Source organism: Aphelocoma coerulescens, chromosome 3 (assembly GCF_041296385.1).
Source record: "Aphelocoma coerulescens isolate FSJ_1873_10779 chromosome 3, UR_Acoe_1.0, whole genome shotgun sequence".
NCBI classification, from domain to species: Eukaryota; Metazoa; Chordata; class Aves; order Passeriformes; family Corvidae; genus Aphelocoma; species Aphelocoma coerulescens.
The window spans coordinates 2,009,258-2,035,744 of record NC_091016.1 but is presented as its reverse complement, the minus strand read 5'-3'; the positions used below and the strand labels follow the sequence as shown (position 1 = coordinate 2,035,744).

The 26,487-nt window shown below is 49.1% G+C and overlaps 1 protein-coding gene across 2 annotated transcripts in view; it reads left to right on the top strand.

Annotated features, from left to right (window-relative positions):
- RALGAPA2 (Ral GTPase activating protein catalytic subunit alpha 2) overlaps positions 1-26,487 on the top strand; it is a 93,881-nt gene that overhangs the window by 36,118 nt on the left and 31,276 nt on the right. For both annotated transcript variants that reach the window (XM_069008764.1, XM_069008763.1), the window contains exons 24-37: positions 1,478-1,606; positions 2,847-2,975; positions 3,522-3,580; positions 3,862-3,970; positions 4,326-4,436; positions 4,765-4,833; positions 5,002-5,139; positions 5,604-5,787; positions 6,552-7,323; positions 7,593-7,664; positions 8,643-8,766; positions 9,585-9,740; positions 16,153-16,311; positions 20,352-20,479. In XM_069008764.1, coding sequence (XP_068864865.1) covers positions 1,478-1,606; positions 2,847-2,975; positions 3,522-3,580; positions 3,862-3,970; positions 4,326-4,436; positions 4,765-4,833; positions 5,002-5,139; positions 5,604-5,787; positions 6,552-7,323; positions 7,593-7,664; positions 8,643-8,766; positions 9,585-9,740; positions 16,153-16,311; positions 20,352-20,479 — 2,339 coding nt within the window. The remainder of the gene's footprint in view (positions 1-1,477; positions 1,607-2,846; positions 2,976-3,521; positions 3,581-3,861; positions 3,971-4,325; positions 4,437-4,764; positions 4,834-5,001; positions 5,140-5,603; positions 5,788-6,551; positions 7,324-7,592; positions 7,665-8,642; positions 8,767-9,584; positions 9,741-16,152; positions 16,312-20,351; positions 20,480-26,487) is intronic.

Below are 26,487 nucleotides of genomic sequence, written 5' to 3'. Positions count from 1 at the left end.
GCCAGAATCCCTGCCCTGGTGTGTGGCAGATGGGAGCGCTGGGGTGAGGACAGGAGTTAATGCAGTTGTTTGGAGCGGTTCCCTGCGCTCCCCGGCCAGGTTAGCCCGGGCTCCTTTATTGTGGCACATGGCAGCACCAGCAGCCTGCTCCCATCTGCTGCCCTGAGCAGGGGCCAGCCCTGCTGTACCTGGCCCTGCTGTACAGGTGTGGCGTGCCGGACCAGCACGGAGCGTTAATCAGCCCTTAATTATAACGAGGGGGGTCCTTTGTTCTGCTCCGACTGAGAGTTTACCTCCCGGCTTTATGAGCGGCTGCATCCATCCGCTCTGGTTCTCAGTGTTTGCATTGACCCATATTGACTTAAAATGTATCAAAGGAAGTGATTAAAACGAGTTTAAACATTAACTCGAGTGGCATTTTAGCTTATTCAGGAAAGTGAAAGCATTATCTGCTACTGTGTTAAGAACTAATACTGTTTATTTAAATATATAACAGTAATTTCATAGGATGCTGCTGTTGAAAACACTTAGTGGAACACTAAGTAGGGGCTGTGCGGGGCTTTGAGAAAATAGCGGTGATGTTAAAGCACCTCTTCATGTAGAGAAAGTTGGGTTGGCTTTAGCTTCTGCTGTAGAGATTGAGCACGAGGACACATTCTGGGGCTCTTAAGTTCGTTCAGGCTGTCGTTGACACGTCATGAAACCAGTAAGGATGAACGTGAAAAAAGGGTTTTCCTTTGCAGCTTTTCAAAATTTTATTGAGTGAAAGATTGTTTTCTATTCACTATAGAAATAGCTTGATCTAACTCTTCAGCAAATACAGTGTTGCGGGTAAGGATTATGTAGATTTTACGCCTAACTTCAAACCTGCTGAAAGCTTGCAGGGGAAGGAATCTTAATTCAAATAGAGGAACTTTGCTGTGGTTCAGAGAGAGCATGAAGACTTGAATCGTGGAAGGATTAAAGATGAAATGCTTATCTTGAATGTACTCTGTACCACAGGGTGATGATGAGCAAAGCTGGGGCTGCTGCTCTGGTCCTTCAGGGCACAGGGAGCAGGCAGGCCTTGGGGGGGCAGCTCGTGTTCTTGTGGCACGGAATTCTGAGAGGTTTTAGGAACTCGCTCCTCTGGACTGCGGCAGTGCTTCATCTTAAATCCATTAAATGTTTGGGTGCTTGAATCTAAAGTCTCTGACAGAATGGTTGTGCTGAGGCACAAAGAGACACAGCTGCATGGTGTGGGTTTTTAATAGGAATTTAGGGGCACAAAAGTTACCAAAGTACCAAATGCACTTTCATTACTCCACGCCCCTGGAGTGGAAGGTGGTGGTTACGTGGAGGTCGGTCTGCACACAGAGCTCTGGGAATTTGCACCTCGATCAGTGTGGGACTAGCGAACCTCAAAGTTACATCTTCTCCAAGTCTCCCTTTTGCTTTTGGGCTTTCTGGCTTTTCTCACAGGTGCCTTCTCTTGCAGGACATCCTCAACACTGTCATAAAGCACTGCCCACCGTGGTTCTTCTTCCTGGGCCTGCCTGGCTTCACCATGCTGATCGGGGACTTCCTGGGGGCGGCCGCGCGCGTGCTGAGCGTGGACACGCCGGAGGTGAGCGGGGCTGGCTCCGCAGAGCCACGCTGCCGGGGCTCTGGGGGTGGGTACCATGGCAGCGGGTCTGTGAGATCCTGGGATAAGGCAGCACACTGGTACTGCTGAGGTGTTTCATCCAAAGGCTGAGGTGCGAGGAAAGCGTGTCCCAGCAGCGTGAGCTGCGTTGCAGTGAGCCAACACTGAGAGTGGGGAACTCTTGGGGTGATGCAGCATCTCTGGCTAAATGTCAGCACTGATAGAAATGTGAGTCTAAATGATTAAGTTATTGAAGGGTAAGTAAAATAGCAAATCGATGATGGGTTGCCAAAATAAAGGTAAAGGTCTGGCAGTCCTGGGAAAAACAGGAAAGCTCTGTTGCGTGCGGAACAGCAGCTCAGGGGAGACCTTTCTGTCTGTTCTGGCTCAGGGCTTTTGCTGCCACTCTTGACATTTGTGTGGCTGAGCGGGTGGCCCTGCACAGGGCCGCAGCCCTCTCCTGCTTCAGCAGAGCTGGAATGGTGAGCCCAGCCACACTTCCTCCGTCGGCCCTCAAAGAGCTTGATCAGCCTCACTGTTGATCCAAAACTTAAAGGGCGAATAAGAAATGGATGCTCAATTTTCCGAGGAAAAAAACAAACCAGGACACCCCCTTCCCTTTCTCCTGCATGCGTAAAACTGGGTGTGCCTTGTGTTTTCAACATTACACAGTAGCTAATGTGTTTATAGCTCGTGCCATGGTGCTTTTGATAGTTTTATTGGAGTAGAGATCTCCCTGCACATTGGTATCACCTACGCAGTGAGCCAGAGTGGGGTGTGCACCCGCTCTGTGCCACAGGATCGCCTCACAGCGGTGCTGGATTAGTGCTTCAACTCCTCACTCAGCTGTTCCTCAGAGGTACTTTGTTGGCATCAAACGGCTGATTGTCAGATTGGGGAATGAGGGGAAGTATTAAAGATGTAGGATGTGCTCAGGAGTGGGGCCGGGTGCCGCTGGAGGAGCAGCTCAGCCCCACCAAGAGAACAGAGCAGCACAGCAGAAAAAGCAGGGGCGGGAGGGTGTGTGTTAGGTACTGCTTAAACCCAGCTCCTGCTGGAGTTGGGAAGGAAAAGCTCCTGGAGGGTGTTCCCTGAGACACCCAAGTGCTGCACGGTGAGCGCAGCAAGCTGAGGATGGCAGTGCACGCTGGCCTAGAGCTGAAGGCACTTCCACGTGTGGAGAGTTTTTAGGGAATATTTCTGCTTGCTTGCCCTTCTCCAGGCTCCCCGTTCTGAAGCTCACACCATCCTTGGTGCTCTTGTGTGCTTTCCAAATACCTACCAGGGAATCCCACGGTTGGGACCCGTTTCAGAAGCCAGCGAGAGCATCACGGGAACTGCAGATGTGAAGGTAAAGCCACATTCATTGTAAATCCTTCGGTACCTAACCTGGTTTTACTGTGCAGTGGCTTCATTCCTGCCCAAATGGTTGCCCTCACACAAGCCTTGGCCTCCTGTTCTCGCTTTCTTCATCAGGCCTCAGAGTCTCGCTGGAGGCGTCGTAAAACTGTCCTAATTTTACAAGTGTCTTTTCTGTAGTAAACAATACACTAAATTTTTCATGACGTGTTTTGGTTAGAACCTAAACACTGCAGTTTGTATGAAGCCACCACCACGTGTTGTTCGTAGCTGCCCCTTGACACTGGAAATGAATTGATTTCCTCTTGCTGCCTGTACATGAGTCGTCAGTTGATTTGATTTGTCTCCACGAGGGCCTGTATATTTGAGTTGTAATTGGTGTTTCTCCCTTGACAAAATACAATTGGCATGAGGTAAAGATGCTTTAGCAACAGACTTGAGAATTGAAGTGACTTTACCTGTAACTATGTCAAAATTAAACAGCTTTAAAGTAGATGTATGAAAAACATGCTTATTCAAATTTATTTTGTTATTTTAGTATTGCCTCATAAATATTTTATTGAAGAATGCTGCAGAGGAGCCAAGTGAAGCTGCAAGGTAAAATACTGAGTAAAAGAAATGGGAAAATTGTAGAATTGGTTAGGTTGGAAAAGACCTTTAGCATTATCAAGTCCAACCATTTATGGCTTGGAAAAGCCCTTTCTTGCTGCTTATTTTCTGCTGCTGCCTTGTGGTTTGGTCCTGTGAAGTGGAGCCTTACTGTGCACCATGAAGGTGCTGGCCTCTCATCTCTGTGCATTTTTTTCCTTCCCCCCCCCACCCCCACTAAATATTCCTCTAAAATTTCTGACAAGCTTCCTCTTTTTCTTTCCACCAAGGTGCATAGCCATCTGTGGCCTCGGAGTGTGGATATGTGAGGAGCTCACGCAGTGCACAAACCACCCCCACGTGAAGAAAGCCATCAATGTCATAGGTGTGACGCTGAAGGTATTGCTGTGGTGGGCTCTGATCGCTGGGCTTTGGGAAAAAAAGGCATTTTCACCTTGCAGATGGTCACTGGCGGTCTGAGGCTCAGGCTGCTGCTGTGGTATCCTGTGCAAGCATGCAGAATATTTGCAAAAATAGCCTGTGTGCCTAGAGGTGTTCTTCCCCGGCAAACTGAGGCGAAAGATCACACAGACACTGTCCAACCTGGTGGTTCCTGACGCCGACCATGTGATTTCACAGCGCTAACGCTGCTTGCTGTTTGCAGAGATGCAAAACAATGAAGTGTAGAAAAGCTAAATGCATTGTACTGTATCTGGACATTTTATCTGGCTTTTGATCACCTTTTTTCTTCCAGTTTTCCAGCAAGCTGGTAGCTCGGGTAGCCTGTGATGTCCTTCAGCTGCTGGTGTCTTACTGGCAGAAGCTTCAGGAGTACGAATCCTCCCTGTGCCGGAAAATTACCGAAGTATGTCACATTCTTTAAAACGCTTGTGTGGAAATCATGTGCAAAGTTGTCTCAATTCCTTCCTTGGGCTGCTGTGATTTTGTTAACTCCTCCTTTTTTTCATTGTTAAGAATGTACTTGCTACACTCCCTGGACCAGTGCGGGTCCCTCGTTTGTAGCGAATTGTTTGCGAAGTGCTCAGTAACACATCTCCTTTCGCTTGGACATTGACTGGCGCGGGCAGTTGGATGCTCCTACTGCACCTGTTCCGTACCCTGTGCAGTGAGGGTCTGTCTCTGCAGAGGAAGAAGCCGAATGCCTTTCTGACACTTTGTTTGTTTGGCTGCAGATCCTCGTGGCCACCATTGCATTTCTCCTGCCGAGTGCCGAGTACTCCTCCGTGGAAGCGGATAAGAAGGTGTGTCGCTGCAAAGAGCTGTCTCCGTTCTTTGTGCTCATTGAGGGGGGGTTTAAATGAGGTCGCTCCGAACCACAGTTGAATTTTAAACTTTCCAACTCATACCTTAAAGTCTGGGTGAATTTATTAGAACGTACCTAAACATCAACGTTCCGTGCTCTTGTTCAGTTTATAGTTTCGCTGCTGCTGTGCTTGCTGGACTGGTGCATGGCACTGCCCGTGAAAATGCTGCTGGAGCCTGTGTCTGCTGGCGCCGTGGAAGATCAGCATGCATCCAGAGCTCCTTTGCTGGATTACATTTACAGAGTGAGTACAGGGAAGGAAGGTGGTTTGCTCTGCCTGGCTGCTTAAAAGATGCCTTTCACACACCCTGAAGGCACAGAAGCAGCTTTGTCAAGCTCTAGAAAATCATGGCATGCAGGTGAGAAGTCACAAATGCAGAATGCTAAGAAGATAAGACTAGAGATGTAGAACAGACAGGGGATGGTGGAGACCAAGGTGAAATGCTTAAAACAATGAGCCAGGGAAAATCATCTTTGCAGAAATATTTGGATTATTTGAAGTGGGCTGTAAAAACACAAACTGGGCCCTGAATCGAGCCGTTGAAGTCCAGAATCAGTGCAGATATGGAGGCTGTTAATTTAGAAGTGCTGTTAATTTGGACACAGATGGGCTTTGTAGTGTGTCCTGGCTTCCCCGGTGTCGGAGCTGGGGGGGCCCTGCTCACTGGGGGCTGGCCTGGGTCGGTCACTGGCTCGGTGCCCCCACAGGTCCTGCACTGCTGCGTCAACGGCTCCAGCACCTACACGCAGCAAAGCCACTACGTGCTCAGCCTGGCCGACCTCTCCTCCTGTGACTACGACCCCTTCCTGCCCCTGGGGAACGTCAGGAGCTCGGAGCCAGCCCAGTGCCCCTCCTCCACCGACTTGGGCAACCTGCTCACTGTGGCTGAAGGTAAGGGAGTGTCCAGAGCATGGGCTGGGCCAGTGTGTGTGTGTGCAGCAGCTGGGAAGTAGTGTTCCAGGTTCCATCTCTGCCTTGAAAACGTGCTTCTCCTTACTGCACATAGCAACTGTTCCTTCAAAACTGGGCAGAGCTCTCTCTGGGTGAATTCCAGTTGCCTCTGTGATAGGATGTTTGAGTTTGTTGCCAATGCTGCTCCTTAGAACAAATTTCTGTTTTGTAGATGTAAAGGGAAAGAGAAACGCTGTGAACCACAGAAAAATTGTTTTAGACTGAATATGAAAAAACCCTAGAAGTTAGGAGGTTTCTGGCTATAGGAGGAGTAACATTCCCACAGGAGAAGTGGAGGCACAGCGTAGCTCAGAGCACAGTCACTTTACAAAATACGATGTATGTGCCTGTGCTGAGGGGAGCATCTGAGCATCCAGGAAGCCTCTCCCTGCCTCACCCGAGACTCTCCCTCCTGCCAGGGATGGAGGTGGAGCATTGCTTTCCAGTGACATCTCTGGTTTACCTTGGCTTTTGGGCCATGGCACCCTCCTGTTCCGATGGCTGTGGGGATGTGGTGAAGTAAAACAAAACCGTGGGACAGGTAGGATTTCTTGGAAAGCTGTTGGAAGTAGTTCCTTGAACAGGAAGGATCAGGAGGTCAGACAAGGCGAGCTGCTGCAAAGTGGCAGAAATCTGCAGGAGCTCCTTCTGTATTGCCTCTCGTTGCTCTTACTGATGCACTGTGTTTTCATTGATCGTTTCAGAGAAGAGGAGGAGGAATTTGGAACTGATCCCTCTCACGGCGCGGATGGTTATGACTCACCTGGTGAATCACCTGAGCCACTACCCGCTCAGCGGAGGCCCCGCCATCCTCCACAGCCTCCTTAGCGAGAACCACGACAACTCCTACGTGGAGAGCTCCGAGCTGTCCTCGGAAGTGTTCCGGAGCCCCAACCTGCAGCTGTTCGTGTTCAACGACAGCACTCTCATCTCTTACCTCCAAATCCCTGCCGAGAGGAAGGCGGGCGCTGAGCCGGCAGCAGCCCCCTCGGACGTGAGGGTGATTGTCAGGGATATCTCAGGGAAGTACTCTTGGGATGGCCGGGTTCTGTACGGGCCTCTGGAGGGCTGCCTGCCGCAGCGCAGCACGGCCAGCGCCTTCGTCGTCTCCGGCGATGCGGAGCAGCGCTCTCTCTCCCAGAACGACGTTTCCCAGGTGGAGGAAGGAGAAGACGCCCTGGACCAGCTGCTGGAGAGGATTGGGAGCACCAGCCCCGAGTGCCTTTTGCACCCGCAGCGCAAGCTGAACGAGCCGTCGCCGCCGCCCTGCGGGATGAGCCCCGAGCAGGAGCGCGCCATCACCGAGGCGCTGCTGCGGCAGAGCGCCCAGGAAAGGGCGTTCATCCTGGAGTGCGGCTCGGACTGCAGCATGAGGGTGGCCCGCCAGGAGCCACCGCCTCCTGCCGAACCACAGGCCTCCTTCTATTTCTGTCGGCTGCTGCTGAACGACCTGGGAATGAACTCCTGGGACAGAAGGTAGGAAGGGAGGATCCAGAACGTGCTTGTAGGGTACTCTTCTCACTTTTCACCCCCAAATGTGTATGCGCCTAAGAAAACGAGCATTGCGTCGCTGGGGGCCAGAGCAGAGTTTTGAACTTCAGTGATTATTTGAAACAGGGGTCAATAGATGGTGTATAGCAATCGTTTTAATCGTGTCGTGTTAATTCTCTCAGCTACTTGGATGACAAAATGCTGTGTCTGCACTGTGTTGCATTCGCCTTCAAACATTTTTTATTTACTTTTAGAAAAAGCTTTCACCTGCTGAAGAAGAATTCAAAATTGCTGCGAGAACTGAAAAATCTGGATTCCCGCCAATGGTAGGTGATGTGTGGTGAACACACCGTTGATAAGGTTAGTGTTTCCCAAGGAAGAATGAGTTGCCAGAACCAAAGCTTCATTCCCAGTGAATCCATATATTGGTATGAAAATCGGGCTGTTTGTTTCTCCAGAGTTCTGTAGCCTGCATGGAGGAGCCACCCGCACTGGCACGTTCTCTGCGTACGCAGATTTCCAAATCAGTGGCAAATAATGAGACAGATTTTTTTTTCAAGTTTGCTTTAGCTGAGAGGGGAGGGAATCAAATTGTTTGTGGCCTGGGTGCAGCTGACACAGAACAGCATTTTCTACAGGACGAGCCCTGTGTCAGGAGCCGTACTTTTGGGGGTGATCTACCCAGAACTGCTCCTCAGCCGGGAAGTGGCAGAATGGAGTTCTGGATGTTGCATTTTATTTTTCATTACTCGGCATAGAGCTGTTTGAAGAACAGCTGCAGCACTGCGCAGTTCCGAGTTCCCTCTATCCCAACAATTTCCGTATCAAATGCACTTTGCTTGCTTTCAAGGAAGCCAGCTGTCCCTGTCAGCATTGTAAAACTCAGCCCAGGGTCCGAAAGTCAATAATGTTATTTCTGCCTTGTATGTCATCACCCCGTAATTAAGATTCTGTAGGTCAAATTATGCTCCCATTAACACCTGTGCCACCTCGCTGTCTGTGCAGTGCTGCACAGATCTGAGTCATTAACCCTGTAATTGGAATTTGGTCACCAGTTCTGCGTCTGGTGCACAGGAGGAACAGGCTTGACTCTGCTCTCAGAGCTGGGGTCTCTGCAGTGGGGTTTTGGTGGCCGGAAAATGGGGGGAAATCTGAAAGTGACTATGTTTTGTGTGCCTAAGAGAAATGGGCATACGGAGCTAAATGTGGGCGCCTGCTTGTATGTTTGGAGCGCAGGGGAATCTGAAAAACAATTTTGAGCTGAAACTTCTTGAACTTTGATTTATTTTTCCGTCTCGTGGCAGTCGTGAGACTCACAAGATCGCCGTGTTCTACATCGCCGAGGGACAGGAGGACAAGTGTTCCATCCTGGCCAACGCAAGGGGAAGCCAGGCGTATGAAGATTTTGTTGCTGGACTGGGCTGGGAGGTAATAGCTGTAAATTTAGACAAGCTGCTGTTGCTGGTGGCACTGCACAGCTTTTAGTTCACCAAAAAGAAAATTTCACGACACGCTGATGGCTTGGCTGCTTTTTAGCTCTTGCCGTGGTCAGGACACACACTCAGCACAGGAGTTCTTTATGATGTGTGCAGGTTTGCTTTGCTTTGTCAGAATGGCGTGTCACCATCTAAATGCTATCAACGTTTTTGGGTTTGGGAAATACAGAGTAGCTGCGTGTCACTTTTAAGGGCCCAAGTGCCCCAAGGAGATGCAGCATCCTCAGGCTGGTGCTGTCGGGAAAGCAAACACGCCTTGGGACTTGGGCTTGACTTCAGAGAGGTGTTTCTTCTGATTAAACTTCTGGAATAATTTCTTGTGAGGTTTTTCTCTCTGTACAAATCTTCAGTTTCTTCTGCAGTTTTTCTGGTTCTTTTTCTCTCTGCCTCTTGTGGTGCTCCTGGCAGTGGGAGCTCTGAGCCCCACAGAGCCCTCAGCCAGCAGCGTGTCGCAGAATGCTGTTGTTTCCTTGCTGCTGTTTGCTGGAGGAAGGCAAAATTGCTGGATAGATGATGGCTCAGGAGCTAGTTAAGAGAGATTTACTTCTAGTAAATGTCAAATGCAGGCACAGAAAAGACAAATCTAATGGGAAGATCACAGAGCTGTAGGGGAAGACTTTTTCTTTTTCTCTGGGATGGCTGCTGAGACCTGGGGTGGTGATTTCATTAGTCTTGACACAGAAGTAAACACTGATCGTGCATCAGTCTTTTCAGATTGCTGCTGTTTGTTTGTGCCTTTGGCTCCTTCAGGTCGACCTGTCCACGCACGGCGGGTTCATGGGCGGCCTGCAGCGCAACGGCAGCACGGGGCAAACCGCGCCCTACTACGCTACCTCCACCGTGGAGATCATCTTCCACGTGTCCACCAGGATGCCCTCAGACTCGGACGACTCACTGACCAAAAAGGTAAAGGCCTTGCAGTGCATTTTGCACCATTGCAGTCATCAAGTGCTTTGGTGAAGGTTTGAAGTGAAAGCAGCTTGTGCTAACTGGCCCTGGCAGGCCGTCCCTGCGGTGCCACGTGGTGCTCCGCAGCTGGGTTAGCTGAATTAAATGGCATCTAAATTCTGGGTTCTGAAACACAATTAACATTTCCATGGTAGCCTCAAATGCCACCATGAGTAATAATATTAGCAATAATTTCATTTGTACGTTGTCTGCCTGCCAAAACTGCTGTAGGTTGGTAGAACAAAACAACCAAATGTGGCATCGTGAAACCTTCCAGACAACTCGTCCCATGTGGAACAGCAAAGCAAAAGGGGGGCTGGGGGGGTGGGTGGGTGACAGGCTCAGGAACCCAAGCAGCCAGCTGAGGGTTCAAGCCAGTAGCCAGTTAGGCACAACTCCGGCAAGCAGCCTCTGCTTCAAAGACAGCCAGAACCCAGCCCAAAGTTCTGTTGGTATCGGTGCTTAATCGTTTGTCTTTCCTGACAAGGAGTGATTTGAGATTATGCTGTTTGCCAGCTGCTGCTTACAGTCAAAGGAGATTTTTGAGGCATACCAAATCTCTGCCTTTTTAATGAGGATTGGCAGAGGTTGTTGGCATGTGTCAGTAACGCTGTCCAGTCCACCATGGGATGCTGCTCTACTCTGGGAATTGTCTGTACCTCTGTCACTGGGTGACTGTGTTTGGTGTCCAGTTGGTTTCAGAAGGACACGTGCTTTTCCTTGAAATATAAAGGTGGAGTTTCTGGTTACTGGTTCTGAAAAATTGCCCAGCATTTCGTACTAAAGTCAGATCTTGTCTTTTTTACCGTGACATCCATCATTTAAAGAGAAGAAAAAGAAAAGCCAGCAAAGTGACGTGTTTCTCCTTCCCTGTGTACCTCGCTACCTTTGTGGATATGAGGCTGTGGAGAAAAGTACTCTGAGTGCTTCAGGATAGAGCAGTGGGGCAGTGGTGTGTAGGACAGGGCTGTAGAGTCTCTGGGACCCTGCCAGGGTGGGACTGCCTGTATTTTTATTGTTCCTGACCTGTGTTTGTCCAGCTGCTAGACCAGAACTCCAGTGATGAATGATTTACAGTTTCCCTAGGCAACATGTTCCATATTCCTATGCTCCACTGCTTGTGCCATGAAAAAAATCTCTTGTAGGGGCTACTTTGCTTCAATTTAAGCCCGTTGATTCTTACCCTATTTCACATGGATATGAAGGGCAGATTATTTTGCAGCAGACTTACGCGTGTCTGAGAACTGCTGCCATGTCTTTCCCAGACTTGTTTTTCCTACACAAACTGTGGCCATTTATTTAGCCTAATCTTCCCTTCCTTGTAAGTCCTGGCTCCTGGGTTTTGTGGAAGCGTGGCAAAGACACTGGGATGTGGTCTGGCTGTTGAGTAGTTCATCACCTGGGAGGGGGAGAGCACAGTGGGGGAAGATGGGGTTTATCTGTAAACAGCCTGCTTAGTCTCCTAATTCTCGTTCATGTTAGGGGCTATCACAGCCACTGAGAGTTACTCTGTTTGTCTTCCCTGCTTTCACTCTACGAGAATCTGAGAAACAGAAAGCAAAAACATTTAGTAGCTGTTAGTCTCCGAGTTTCGTGGTGCCAGGAGGCCAGGCCAGCTCCAGCACGTGCTGTCTGTGGAAAATACTGCAAAGAGATTGCTCTGGGACCCTTCAGAAAAACTTGAGATCTGCTGTGAGAATGGAAGCCCGCAGGGATCAAACTGGGAATTCCAGTGAAGGACAAAGCTCTGAGCAAGCTCGTGGACCTGAGGGAGCTGCAAGCAGTGGCTCAGAGCAGATGACTGGAATCCAGAGGGCTTTTTAATGCGTACTCGTCCGTGGTTCCCCACACAACAGTTCCATTCAGTTTGTCACAGCTCTGCTGTGAGCAAGCGTGCAGTTCCGTGCAGATCAGCGTGGGCTGGCGGCAGATTTTACAGAGCTGCAGCTGCGAGCGGAGAAAAGGTGCGTGCGTTTCAGAAGCACTGCACTTTCTGGGAGGTGGACAGGTCCCTGCCTCAGATTGTTGGGGCAGAATGTCCGGGTTAAAAAGATTGTATTTATTGCTTCCTGCCATTAATGCTTTTTTTTCATGGGAGCGTGGGAGAGAAAGATGGATTCCCATGGCATTCATTCCGTTCCTGCTCCTGCAAAGAACCATACCTGGTGATATGGGACAGTGGTACTGGGAGGAGGAAACTTTACCAGGATGAAGTGGGGGCCACAACTTCTGTTTCCTTGCCCTCCCTCTGGGATCTAAGGTCGTCCCCCTAATCTCTGAAATCTATGGGATTGCTGTGGGGTTTTCTCTCTGCTTATTTTGCCTCAGACCAAGAGAGGCTTCGTCCCTGTCAGCACGCTCCGAGCTGAACAGAAGGACTGAGCACCTGCTAGCCTGCAGAGCAGTAGCAAGGCCATAAATTCTGGGGGCTGGGGAATTCAGCAGATGTGGTAATTTTACTTAAATGTTTATTGTGGTTTTTTTATTTTTACTGAACGCAAGGATAAATGAAGTTCTGGTATGAATTCCCAAGAATAGGTGTGTTTCCACTGGGGATGAACTTGGCCCCCTTGTTTTTGTGCAGTAGAGCTGTTGTTTGCAGTCTGCATTTTTTTTATTTGAGGTATATCGCTGACATTATATTGCTAATTCAGGAGGGAAGAAATAAAAAAAAAAGAAAGAAAGAAAAACCCCTGTCCAAATAAGTCTCGGCCCTGACAGAAATCTTTTCTAGTGGAGTAAACAAAATCCAGCTGATCTCTTTTGCTGCTGTAGGGTTCAGTGTCATTTGTTCCAAACTTTATCTGTCTGTCTTGTGGCAAGAGTGCAAGTCAGTCCCAGGAATGGCATCCTACTGTCCCTGTCTTTTTCTGCTCAAATTGTGCTTAATGGTTTAAAGATGTGCTGCCGAATTTCTCTGTGATTTGTTCCATCTTCTCCATTGTCAGAGCAGAACTTTTTCAATTCAGAAATCTGGTTGCAACCCCATACTGAACTCTTGCTCCTTTGCTGCAGAAATTTGTTAGCTGGGGCTAGATTAGATTTTTAGCAGCTAATCTGACTGCTGTAGGGGTTTGCAGAGTGGGGACAGAGCTGTGCTATTGGATTTGTCCAATTCATTTGACTCCAGGACTATAATTGCACTTATGTCTTACAAGGCTTTTATGGCCTCGGGCTGGCGAGCAGCAGAAAAACAAATTGGCAGTGATACAGTGAGAGTGAAAGGGAATGAAAGGCACACATTATCAGTCCTCCAGGCAGCCCTGCTCTGGCAGGAAGTTCCTTGGTTAATTTACAAATAAAACTTAGATTTTAGGATGGGCGCACAGTCAGCCAGACAATGGGGATGTCAGGCCCCACTGTTACTTAGCAAAAGTAGCAGCCCTGCCTCCCCAAAAGCAGGAATTCTTCAGTCAAACAGACGACTCCTCTCTGGAGCCAGCTGGCTGTGTAATGCAATTAGCAGGGAAAGGAGGTCATGCCGGAGGTGTGCACCGTGACCAGTGTCAGCACTGCCTGCCGGCCGCGGGCACCCGCGGAGCTCGGCGCTGGAGCTGCGCGCCCGGGGCCACGGGAGGGACAGCAGGGCCGGGGCCCCGTTAGCCAGGCCAGGGCTTCGTTAGCCAGGCCAGGGCTCGTTCCTGCGCGCCCACCGAGCACACGCTGCCGTTGCCAGGGCTGCTGTTCCCCTCCGCGTTCGCAGAGCTGTCATTCCAGCCTCTTGTTGGGCTTTGCTTCTGATACCGATCTGATTTTGTGGCTGCTTTGGGATTTTTTTTTTTTTGGTGTAGCTTTTTTCCTTATTCCCCCCCCTCCACCCCTGAATTTGGTGGAGAGCGCAGCCTGGAGCTCTGGCTCAGCGCACGTCAGCCGTGGGGCTTTGAACATTTCAGCACAACTTGCTGAAGTCCTTCAGGGCACTGAGTCTGCCCCACAGCTGCTGTTTTGAATAAACAACACAGGGAAATAGCAGCTGGCTTATTGTCACTGATGAGATTATGATAACGGCTTTTTATCAATGAAGTTATCTCTCAATAACAAGTATTTTTGATTAATGCCAATTTTTTTCTTTGTAGCATTATACCTTGTAGCTGTGGTGCTTAAGGATGTGTTACTTCGAAACAAGGGCAGTAATTCAAGCTCTAGGACAAGTCACTGGCACATGCCCGTGGGGATCGTGGCAGAGTTAGGGATTCGTGAGCACATCAAATGTTGGTTCGGCTAATTTCCCTTCTTCACTGAATTTTGTTCTCAAGGCTGCAGTATCAGTACCAAGTGTTTGATTATTATCAGAACAGTTCCTTGGGATTTTAAAAAGGGTCCCTCAAGCAGTATTTGGACATGTTTGGATGACTGTTTTTATGGCAGTATGTGCTGTTTCTCACCTCAAAAGCTGTAGGAGGCATGGCAGTACAGAGCCTTTTCTTCACAAGAGCTGAGCTGGGTTTGTGAATTGCCCTCTGCAACCGGGAAGCGGCACTGCCTTTTGGAATTCCGTGTCCACGTTTACTTGTTGGGCTTCCTACGGCACAGGTTGCTGGGTGCCGCCTTTGTGGGCTCTCTGTGCTGGGAAGCCAGGGCCAGAGCTGGCTTGGGCTCAGCCTGGCAAACGTGGGCCCTCGCAAATCCCTGGCTGGGGCTTCACTGAGCTCAGCTGGGCTGAACTGGGCCCATCCTTGGAGCGGGGCAGCCTGGCCAGGCACCCTCAGCATCTGGGACCTGCTGTGCACAAAGTCTGCTCACCAGATGGGTTTTAGGGGTTTGTAAGACTAAACTTGACATCTTGCTTCTAATCAGTTTGGAGGTGACCTGGCTGCACCTGGTCATGGAGGGTGAGATCAGGATTTTGCCCTGTGTGTAAATTCCTGCTTCCTCTGGTAGACGTCAGCCTGTGGCATTACCAACGTGTGTTTTCTTGTGTGTTCCTTTGTTTTTACTGGGATTCTGCACAGCTGTTGGGGTGACCACCAGAACAGCAACTTCTACTTGTTTTGTACACGTAAGAAGCTCTAATAATAGTATTGTTAATGTTCCCATGTTTTTTCAAGACAAAAATGGTTCATATTTTCTTCAAACACAGCTAAAATTACCTTCTACTCATGGGTGTAAATAAAACACAGTTATTATCTTCTGTCTCATTTAAAATAAGCTGAGGATCTCAGTCCTTCTGTGAGCGGAATATTCTGCTGGAATATGAACTGTAAGCCAAGGTCACAGTTGCAGCTTTTTTTTTTGATTTTTCACAGTGTGTTGGCTTTGCCACATTTCTCTCGTGACTGAGGGGGTCCAGTTTGGCACCAATACGTAGGAGTGAAAGGTTTTCCTTCTAAAGGCGCTGCCTGGTTCTGAGCAGGGAAGTTTCATCAGCGCAGTGTGGGCTGCTCCAAAGCGTGCTGGTGTTAGTTGTTATTTACCAGTGAAAACCACCACCTTCTCTTCCCTTTTTTCTCTCCCCCCACACAGAGTGAAGTAGCAGAGCTTCGTTTTGGCTTCTTTGTTCGGTCTATTGTGCACATTGTTCCAGGGGTAGCACCAAATTGGAGGGTGGGGGGTGTCTTTTAAGCTCTAAGTGGGACTTAAATTCTCTTTATGCTTGGAGCTGGCATTCTGCGTGTGGATTACATTTTAACTTTAAAGCTTACAGTTGAAACCATTGTGCGAGGCTTGTATGTGATTGCCAAATAGTTTTTGCCATCTGTTAGATCACCTCCAGCTCCTCCAGCAGCAGAGCAAACACACACACACACGCACACACACAGAGAGGCTCTCGGATGCTTTCTGCAGATGTCATGTTTAAATTTTATCTGTATTTCATGCAACTCTGCTCCAAATGAAAAGGTGTAACTCCCACGGTATTCCCCATTCTTCTCTACTTCGCATTGCCCAGATATTTTGCTGACATTTCAAGCAGGAGCCCCCTCCAGACACAGTCAGTGAGGAGATGCTTGTGGATAATAAATTCAGTTATAGTGGTTCATGACAGGCAGTTTCTTGACATTCTGAGTCAAGGCATTTCATATTTCTGTGACAGCTGCCTTATTTTAGCTGGAATACAATGCTCTGTTGGTTAATGCTTTGTTCTAGTAATTCGGTTTTCCATCTTAAATCACTGTAGGTAATGTACATTTACATATCATGCTAATGGCTAGTTTGATAATGACTTAATTAAGCCATCAGACAACAATGAGTTCTAAATGAAGCAAATTATTGAGCTGATGCTTTCATGAGCAACTGGAGAAAAACAATATTTTAACTTTTTCCGTAATGAAATATTCCTGCTATCGAGCATTGTAATTCAATTTGTGAGCCATGACCCCTCCTGAAGCGTGGTTATCGCTCGGATTAATAAAGAGCCAATTTGCCGTTGCAGCTCCGTCACTTGGGAAATGATGAGGTTCACATCGTGTGGTCCGAGCACACCCGCAACTACCGCAGGGGCATCATCCCCACCGACTTCGGGGACGTCCTCATCGTCATCTACCCCATGAAGAATCACATGTTCTTCATCGAGATCATGAAGAAACCCGAGGTACGTTCTGGGTGCTCTGCTGGCTCTGCTGTGTTGTGCATGTCAGCAGCAGTTGCGTTGCTCAAGTAAGGCGCGGTGGTTTAGAGTCTGGGGGTTGCTTTTTCCCCAGCGAGTGCAAAACCAGTCTGTCTGTCTCGGGTGAAAGATGAGCTGAGCAATGAGCTTACTTTAAAACTGGAGTTACTAATGGTGCTGGCAGTGACTGCTCATTCATTTTATGGCCATACTTAGCGCTGAGAGAAGCATTTCAGAGTTCCCAGCCCGTGGAAGTTACTGGGCAAAGGACGGTATTTAGCACCATTGTGAATTTCTTCCGAGGCAGCGAGAGCGAACCGCTCACGAGGCGAGCTCCTCGTGTGGTGCTGGGTCACTGCTGCCCACGCGGTGCCGTGCAGAGCCTCGCGCGTCTGCGGGGCTGCCGCCTGACTGGGTGGGATGGTGGAGGCATTGGACATCCTGTCACCAAACAAAGTATGGGAGGCTCACAGTTGAGACAGCTTTTGGAAAAAAACGCTTTTTTTTTTTTGCAAAACGTCAGAGATGTGTGTGTATGTACATCTGTGCACGGGTGTAAAAAAAAGCCGCTTCAGCAAGTGCTTGTCTGGTACATTATGGATGCAAAAATATGCATTAAATATACTTTGTGAAGGTAATCAGTGTGATAAACACCTTTTGCCTTATACGAGGGACAGTATTTGTCCAGAGGAGTAACCGGCTGTGCTAGATGCCTCCATCATATCCCTTGTCACCAGCTGCAGACAGTGTTTTTTGAGTTGCAAACGACGGAGCTGTTAGATGTTTACAACCAGGGATTTGTCACTAGACATTTCAAACTTGAAAATTTTCTAGTAGTGGGTTGTTGGGGCTGTTTTACACTTGGTGTTGAGCTCTGCAGTTTACTTTTTGAGCATTTTAGCTTTTAGCGTTCCATCAGGGAACTTAGAGAACCGAGCATTAGGAACAGGCTTGAGACGTCTCTGGAGCGATGGAGAAAAGCTGTGTCACCTTACATATTGGTCAAAGACACCCGACAGGCAGCCAGAATAAGAGCTAACTGGAAATTTAGTGTTATCCCTACATTTAAAGTACAAACCATTACAATGTAATAAAATTAATCCAGACATTTCCAGGGCAAGTGTGGCTGACCTTTTGTTCACCAGCTACTGACCCCAGGGTGAATGAAAGAGGCTTGCAGAGAGAAATGTCTGTTGTTTGGCTTCAGTCCCTGGTATTTAAATTGCATTCCCTAATCGAATGAAAAGGCTGTCCTCTCTATCAGGTTACAGAATCCATGGCAACATTTGGCCTTTTATATCCATAATGTTAGCCTTTTTGTTTGCAGCCAAGTAGAGACACCTGGAGCAATGTTAACATTAACCGCTTTAGCATTAATAGCTTCATTATAGAAGAATTTCTGATCAGATAGCTGTTACTTTTGTTATGTTGCTTCAGCTTGTATTGTTTTCATTTTTGATCTCCCTGCTTGGCAACCGGGCAATGATTTGCAAATTTTTTTTGTCTTGATTAATTAAGCAATATAATTATCAGGAACCGTGCTGCAGTCTTTGCCCGACAAAGCTTCGGAGGGAAGACAATAGTAAGTCTGTTAGTGTGAATGCATTCCACGCGTCACAGATGCACGAGGATATTGGGAACAATGAGAGGAAAAGCTGCCTGTGAGAGGGGACAAAGCATGCCAGGCAGGCTCCGCACTGCACATACCGCCAGGGACATGCTGCGGGTTCCCTGGGACACAGATGCCTCGTTAGATTGCAGCTCGTCATCAGAGATTAATTCTCAGCCATTTGGTACAATAATTTACCCATTCCCCACTCTTTTAACTAGTGCTGCTCGCTGTCGAGAGGAAGTCTTTGTGCTCGGAAGGTTTATTTAACCTTGCCTACTTTTACTGCGGGCAACAGAAATAATGATTTTTCTGTTGGAAAAATTGGAACGAAGCAGGTGTTTGCAGTGGGCTGAATATTAATTTTTGCTTCGTGGATAACTTGCAGTGACATTTGGAGCACTCACAGAAGAGGATATTTCCCTCTTTTTTTAAAATCGATTCCTGTCAGAGCAGACTGTTTGTTTGTTGTGGCCATCAAAGCCCTGTTTTCCTGGGCTGGGTGCGCGGTGCCGGGTTCGGAGCGGAGCCGAGCGGGGAGCGCGCCCTGCGCGTTCCCCTGGCCTCCCCCCGCCCCCGGCCCTCGTTAGGGCCGAGCCCCTGTGCAGATGGAAGCTGACGAGATGCAGCTTCATTGACTTTAATGACCCTCGGCGAGGCCGCTGGATCTGCTCGGGAATGAATAATTCCGAGCTTTGTGTGCGCCTGGTCCGGCTGTGCGGCGCTCGGATCGCGGCGGGTCCGGAGCCCTCGGCTCCACTGCTGCTCTCCCTGGGTGGGATACACACACCTTGTCCATGGGTTACATCTGCGAATCCCCTAGTGCGGCATGAGAAAGTCTGCCTCACTCCCCAGCTCCAGGTGGGTTTGAAGCCGTGACGGCAATTCCTGTAAGCAAAACCTACTTGTCCAAAAAGCCCGGCAGGGAATTTCCCTGCCCCAGCAGCATCTGCTAATCTGACTTTACATTTCTGGTATTTGTGTGGTGGTATCATTTTAATGCTGATACCTACTGAACCTCCTTATTTTGTGCTTCTACATTCTCCTCTCCCGCTGTCAGTGCTTCCAGACAGGGCATGGGATAAAAATTTTACCTAAGAACATTGCTGCCCAAAGAGGAAAAACTCGACGCTCCGTAGCGTTATCGTTTTGGTGGCACAGGCTTTCCTCTGTCCCCATTCCTTCCAACTGCCTGGATAGTAATGCCAGCAGTGGATAAACAAAAAAATTTAAAAGAAGGCAAAACCGCTATGGAAACATTTTACACTTTTTTGGGGGGTGGGTAATTATTTTAAGTAAAGGAATGACAGAATAAGTGTGTGCAGAGACAGCTGTCATTTGCAGATGTTACATTAAACCCAAATTTCTTCTGTAATTCATTGCCACTTCTAATTAGGGGAATTCCCTAGATGCAGGGGATTTATATTATTCCCTTTGTCCATTTATTGAATGACTGTCACAGTCACCCACAAGCAGTTGGAGAAGAATAATAGAGGGTATTTATTTATGTGATAAGCCTCTGTACAGATGGAAAAAATCCATAGCTTAAACATTGATAATTGCTGCTGGCTTCTGTCTAGGGCTTTAGTTGGGTTTAGTTGGTTTTTTTCATTTTGAGTCTGTGAGAGGGAAATGAGTTTGAGGACCCATAGGTACTAAAAGTTGTGTAGCTAAACACCAAAATTTTCTGGGCTTGACAGGCTCAGGTCCGTTTCGTGTCTGCAATTCTGGACACAGTTTACTTTTAGAAAGCATCTCTTGTACGTAGCGTGGCCTTCATCTGCAGAGCCTTAGGTCACCAGAGGACGTCGCACAGGGCTTCCTCTGGAGGTGGCCCTGAAGCAGCAGCATTTGGGCACCTTGACCTGCTGGGCTGGGCCCGTTTGTGCCTGTCCTGACCCCGTGTTGTGCCCCTGAGAGAGCCCCTGCTCTGCGATCTCCTCTGCCTTCCACACACCTCCTTATTTTGGGCCAGCTCAAGTTTTTACTCCCTTCTATGAAGTCCATGGAAGGAGTTTGTAGAGGATTATCTGACGTAAATACATCTTTGCAAAACCTCCTGCCAGTGTGTTGGAGTCAGCCAGTGAATCAGGGTCCCCTGTTGGGAGCCCAGATGGAAAGGAAGCCCTTAATATCCACTGTCAAAGGCACGTCGATTGCAAATCCGTAGGTGGACTCAGTTCCTGTGAGCACGAGGCTCGTGCTTACCCAGCAGAACGTTCTGAGGCGGGTGTGTGTCCGTGCAGCGCGCCGAGGGCGGTCGTGGGGGATTTAAGCACTCGCCAGCTTGGGGGGTGAATGTCACGCTGCGAGTTCCAGCGCGGGGAGCGGTGTGGTCGCGCTGCCTTACAGCACAATGCTGTGCCAGTCTCCTGCGGTGGTTCTGAAGCCTGCTTTTCTGTTTTGGGCTGCCCAGGTGCCGTTTTTCGGTCCCCTCTTTGACGGCGCCATCGTGACCGCGAAGCTGCTGCCGAGCCTGATCTGTGCCACGTGCATCAACGCCAGCAGAGCTGTCAAGTCCCTCATCCCACTCTACCAGAGCTTGTATCCTTTCTCCATGGGGCAAAGCTCCCCTTGGTAGGGTTCTCACCTGGAGCACATCGTCCTGCAGAGAGGTAGGCTGGGATGAAAATCCTTCCTGTTTCCTGATTTTATCAGCAAAGGTCGCAGCTTTCTTCGCGTCCCGCTCGAGGCTTTCAGCGGCTCACTCCCGGCTGCCATCCGGTGTTTCAAAACCAAAATGGTAACGTCACAGGAGTCTCTCACCGGCAGCTTCCGTCTCGCTGCTGGTGGGCCTGAGCTTAGCACTGAATTAGCTTTGGACTGCGAGTAGTGGTAGCTCCCGGTTTGCTTTGACACGGATGGAAGCTGTGGCCTGTGTATGTCGGGCTGATAGCCAGAGCTCAGCCATGCTCTTATCCTATCCAATTAACTTTACTTGGACTCATTACATTAATAAGACAGATGGGATTTGTCCTCGGGTATGGATGTTTCAGGTCCCAAATTCCAGTTTCATTCCAGCCACGCCTGTGTTTGGGCATTTTCAGAGCCTGTTTTCCACCAGCGGCTGGAAGGTGGCTGGAGGACGTGCTTCTCTGGGACAGGAGTTGTGACATACACTGTGGTTCTTGGATGCTGCACAGACCCACTGGTTTGCACCCATTCTGGGATCTTCCCATAATGCCTTCATGCATCGTATAGCTTGTTTTGCTAATCACGTCGCTTACCTCAGGACAAGCGCTCACTGCACTTTGCTTTCTCTGGGGAGCTTTTGGTTTGGGTATTTTTCTAATCACATGACTTTGAGAGAGCGTTTGTGGAACGTTTCGATCTTTGGAAGAACGCCGAGGAATTAGTTTGAGATGCACATTTTTAAAACACGGAGTATCCCCAAAGCTGGGGTTTTTTAAGGGCTAAGTTTTACCCAGGACACTTTGCAAAAGTAGCGATCAGAAATTAAAAGTAGATTTGTGTTAATAACGAATTGTTTAGTCACGTAAAGCAAAGGCAGTTGGTGGTGGTTGTGCAGACTGTGGCAATGCCTGACGGGCGAGTCAAGGCTCGTCATGTTGTCTTCTGTTTCTTGAGAGAAATCGAACAAATCCCTGAAACTGTGCTGTGCAGAATTTAGCTTCATCTGTCTGTTTCTCAGTGTTTAATACTAAAGTAACAGCGCAGTGAGGTGGACATAAGTAGCAGCAGTTACAAGACCGAGGCTATCCCAGCCCCTCGCTCCCAGCCGCAGTCCTCCCGTTTTTTGGCGTTGAGCATTTTGTGAGTGAGCAGCACTCACCAGCTGGCCATGCTCCTGCTTTCCAAGGGAGTGTCCCTGAGGGTCCCTGTGCATCCCTGGGGTGACAGAGCAGCACAGACCCCACAGCACAGGGCGCTGCTCCGCGCGGGTCTGAGGCAGCATCTGTCCCCACATTCTTTTCCGCCTTTTTTTGCGTCTGCTTTTGCGCCAGTGCTGTCCGTAGTGAATCAACTGCCACTTGTCTGTCTGATACATGGAAGTGGACTGAGAAGCTGCTGAAATGGGACAAAGGGGATGTTGTGGGCAGATCCCATCGGGGTGATACGGGAGCAGGAGAGAAAGCTATCCGTAACTCATTCTGTAGACAGCGAAGGCTCTGAGATACATTAAAGCTGGCAGTTGGATCAGGAGTGTGTAGATGAGTGAAGGTGATGCTTGGACCTGTCCAGTGCAGCTCCCAAAGGGTGAGTGGCTCAGGTCCTGTGTTTGCTGTGCCAGGTGCTGCGAGGAGGACAGGAGGGAAGCAGTGCAAACAGTAAATGAAGGTGCCTTTGTCAGACTGGAGATGGAAATAACTCAAAAAACGTCAGTGGGAGGGAGAAATAGAAAGCAATGAGCCTAGGAGAGTAAGGGCTGATGTTTGGCACACACTAATCGTAAGTGTAGTTGGGATGAGGGCTGCAGCGAGGCAGAGCTGAGGAGGATCAATCTGCAGCTTCTCTTTGGCACGTGGGTCATGTTGTAAGGGAACATCCCTGCTAAGGGTCAGCAGCTAAAGACGTTTTGGCTGTGGTGTGGTTAGAAACGGATCAAACTGGTGTCAGTGGTTCCGTGGCGATGAGGTGCTGCGTCCGTGGTGCTCGGGCTGGAGCAGTGGCTGGGCATGAAGTACCCGCAGGGCTCTGCTCCAGGTGGAGCGGAGCCCCATCCTCGGTGCTGCCCTGCGTGGTGCGGCGGAGGGCCGGGGTCGCGTGCTGGGGAGCCGGGGCAGCGCCTTGCCAGCAGTGACAGCTGAAGTCACTTGTTGGAAAGTCTGTAAACTCCGGCTACAGCTGCACTTGTCAGGGGCTGTAAGGGAAGTGTAATCAGCCACAGAGATTAATTTGCATCTCAATTAGGAAAGAGTCAGGAGGAAGCTGTAGGGTCTGTTGCTGGAAGGTTGTGGAAGAAATCTCATCAGGCACAAAAGGCTCCCGACTTGGTGCTCCAGCGAGCGGAGGACAATATCCGAGTCCGGTTTCCATGGGGACCGGGACCGCAGAGCCGCGGGAGCATCTCGCTGCCCACAGCCGCTTGGTCATGATGACACAAATTCCACTGCCGTGCCCAAATACAGCTTTCTGTTGGAAATCTCTTTGAAAATGAAGAAAGCAACTACAGCAGACCACGTCAGACTTTTTAAGATCTCTTTTCTTATGTTTATGTAACGCTTTCGGTTTTAAGGAATTCACTAGGGCACGAGATTCATTAAAAAACAATTAACTATATTTACACTTCAGTTTAGAGCTGTTCTGGCCACAGGTTCTTTGTGTCCACCAAAGGGCACATGATGGCAGCGAGCAGGAGCTGGCCCAGGGTGGTGCAAGCAGCTCAGTTGTCTATGGAACAGAGCTGCCGCTGCCGCCGCGCTTCCGTGGGCGGGGATGACTGCGCGTCAGTTTATGTTCCAAATTCCCATTTTATTCCTTCTTGGTGCCGTGGAGCACCGAGGCTGAGCGGCTGCAGCCCCTGCTAATTGGGACTCTTGCCATCCTTGGGTAACTGCTGGGCACGAGGCAATGTGTGTGCTCCAGCAGCCTCTCCAGGCTGCTTTTTCAGGCAGTAACTGACTTTAAATATGACTGGGACTTACAAAAACCATGAGTAGTAAGGTGGCTTAAATTTTACAAGGACACGAAATAATATTAAGCTTACTGCAGTTTTTGAATTGAGAAAAATATATTTATGCAGGCTTTTGAGTGCATCCGAGCCTCCTTTGTATTTGCTGGGGAAAGGAGGGAACAACCTCTCTTGCAAACAAATAATTACATGCCATAACTAAGCAAGGGTCTGTTCTGGTTCCAGCAATGCTGAATATTTCAAAAACTGGTGGGAGCAGGGCTGTAAAGCTGCATCTCTGAACGCTCTTCCAGCTTGTGCAAAACAAGCTGTGTGCTGGGGAGGATTTTTGAACACTTGTGTGATCTGGAGTGCCGTGGCACTAAGCTGCAGCAGAGCTCCTCTCTGGGAGCTGCTCTTGTCTGTGAAGATAAATACTGGGGGAACCAGGCTTTGGATTGAAGTATTTACAGGTCTGATTGGCAGCTGCTGTCTAAGCTGACGGTTTCTAAGCTCAGGTGCTAGTCAGCCTTCAGACATGAAAATGTAGCTAGTTTGGCAGGTGTTATGGGCACTTTGGTTGGCCTGTAATTCAATCCTGGTCCCCAAAATGACTTTGGGATTTGGGGATAGTGATGTCTGAGCAAAAAGCTCCTCTTAGAATGCCCAGGTAAATGCAATTCTCACTGCTCAGGTTATCTTTCCAAATGGAGCCATTTCTTTTCTCCTTGGACTGAATTGGTTTAATTTGAAAATTGTTCCACTGTTATTTCTAGTATCTTACCGCTTTGGGTTTGGTTTTTTTTCCTCCACCATTGCAAATAACTCTCATAATCCCAGTCCTTCCTAACTGGGATGCTAACTGAATTTAGTGAAGAGTAGGAAAGATCCCAACACGTCTGAAACGTTGCCTCAGCTTTGAGCAGCTTTTTGTAAGCTGCCTTGGGGCGGGTGGAGCATGTCGTGTGTGCCAGCACCAGTGGGCTTCTTCCCTGCGTTCTTCAGTGATTTCTGGTAGTCTTTAAATTCTTTTCCTAGCAATTTGAATTACTACACGTGTCTTCTGTGAATGAGTAAATAGGGGGCCAGCTCTTGTTGGGGTTTATTAACACACTGATTATAAAATCATCTCTGTACAAAACCTCGCTTTTAGGATAAGTTGGTTTGTTCTTATGGGTAGCAGAGGGGTTTGATCTCATTCTGCCTGTTGGCTCCTGCGCTCCGCTTTGCTGTGAGGTCGGGCGCTGGCAGTGTCTGTGCATTGGAACAAGCACAAACGAGCACGATGGGGGTGAGAACTCTTGACGTAATATCTGAGCACTGGATGTCACCATTTCCCAACTCACAGTTTGCACTCCTTTTTGTGGGCCAGAGGAAAACACAGCCCGTAGGCTGGAGAGGTAGTTTGGTACGTGAGCGACTGCTTTCTCCGCTGTCATGGCAGTGGTGTGCCTGCTGACCCGTGCCAGCCGGCAGCTCGGCGGGGTACAGCCAAAACTCCCGTCTAAACACACAACACCGAAAGATACCCAGAGCTTTAATTCATTACGTCTCATCCAGATATTGACATACTCATATATCCTAGATGTGTTAATATCTGGAACCAAGAAGATTAAGCAGAGAACATCAGCTTCAAATTCTGAATTAAATCCCTTTCTTGGCTTAAGCCAGTTTCTGATTAACCTAATAGAGAGCCCCTGATCTGCTTACCTGCTTTATCTGGGAAAGAAAGGTATTTACTGTGTTGGACTTAGTTGTATGAATGGCTGTCAGATGTTCTTGGAGGCTCATGTGGTGTCGGACACGTTTTGTTGTCCCTTTCAGTGCGTGTTTTGTGGCGCTGGGGTTCGGAACTCTGCTGTGGGTACGAGACAGCGTTTGATCGCACCAGGGAAATGAGATGGAAAGCCTGTTACTCCTTTCAGAGAGGGTTCACAGTTTGTCCCCTTTATTTCATCCCAAGAAGAGGTGCCCTCCGGCTATATCGATGCTGATAGAAATTGCTATGAAATTCTAAAGCACGTGTCACAGGAGCTGTGACAATTTATGTGACATGGCCCCTGACGGTTTTCTGCCGAGCGGCCGGCCCTGGCTCACAGGAGCACCTGTCAGTGGCCAGTGTCTGTGGGGAGCAGCAGCAGGTCCCACTTGCCACCCTTGGCGAGGGGTGCCCAGATCCGAGGGAGGCCGTGGATGGGCCGGGGCTGCGCGGGCGGGCGCTGGCAGCTCTGCCCTTCATCCCGCGCGGTTCCTGCTGCAGCCGATCGATGGCCGGGCTGTCTGTCTCCTCTGCCTTCCCTCCTCGCAGCCAGAACCTTCTCCAGGCAGCGATCGATGCCTCTAATCTGCTCCAGCCTGTAATAAGTCATGCGAGGCAAAGCTTTTAGGTGGCATTACATGGGATTGTGGAGGCGGCTCCTCAGCTCTCATTCACAGAGCTCTTCATGGACTCGCAGAGAATCTACTGCGTCCCGCCGGTGCATGTCTAAAGAGTATAAAACGCTTCTGCAGGTCTAAACGCTGCATGCCGCTGTGCTGTGCGGACACAATGGGATCACAGCTCTCTATTTTCTGTTTCCTGTCCATCCCTGAACCTGCTCGTGGTCCCTTGTTAGACGCACAGCTTGTACCCATGCTGCTGGGGAGGCTGCGTGGGAACAGTGCAGTTTATTTTACAGTCGCTATAACGTGAGGCACCGCTATCCTCCCCCATGGCTGGGAGCTGCGAAGTTCACTGAGGGCTGTTGAGAAAGCCCCAGGCCGATTCTGACAGGAGAGTTTTAAACTGCTGATCTCTGGGCAGCATCTGCGCTCTTCAGTAGCACTGAATAAACCCCAGCCGTTTTAGAGGCTCTTCTTCGCTGGCTGATATAATGGACAGTTCCAAAAACAAACCTGGACTTAGGTGACATCAAGAATGTAATGGGTTTTTAAATGAAAAGTGAGTTCACTGTGGGATAACGAGTCAGGATAAAAACCC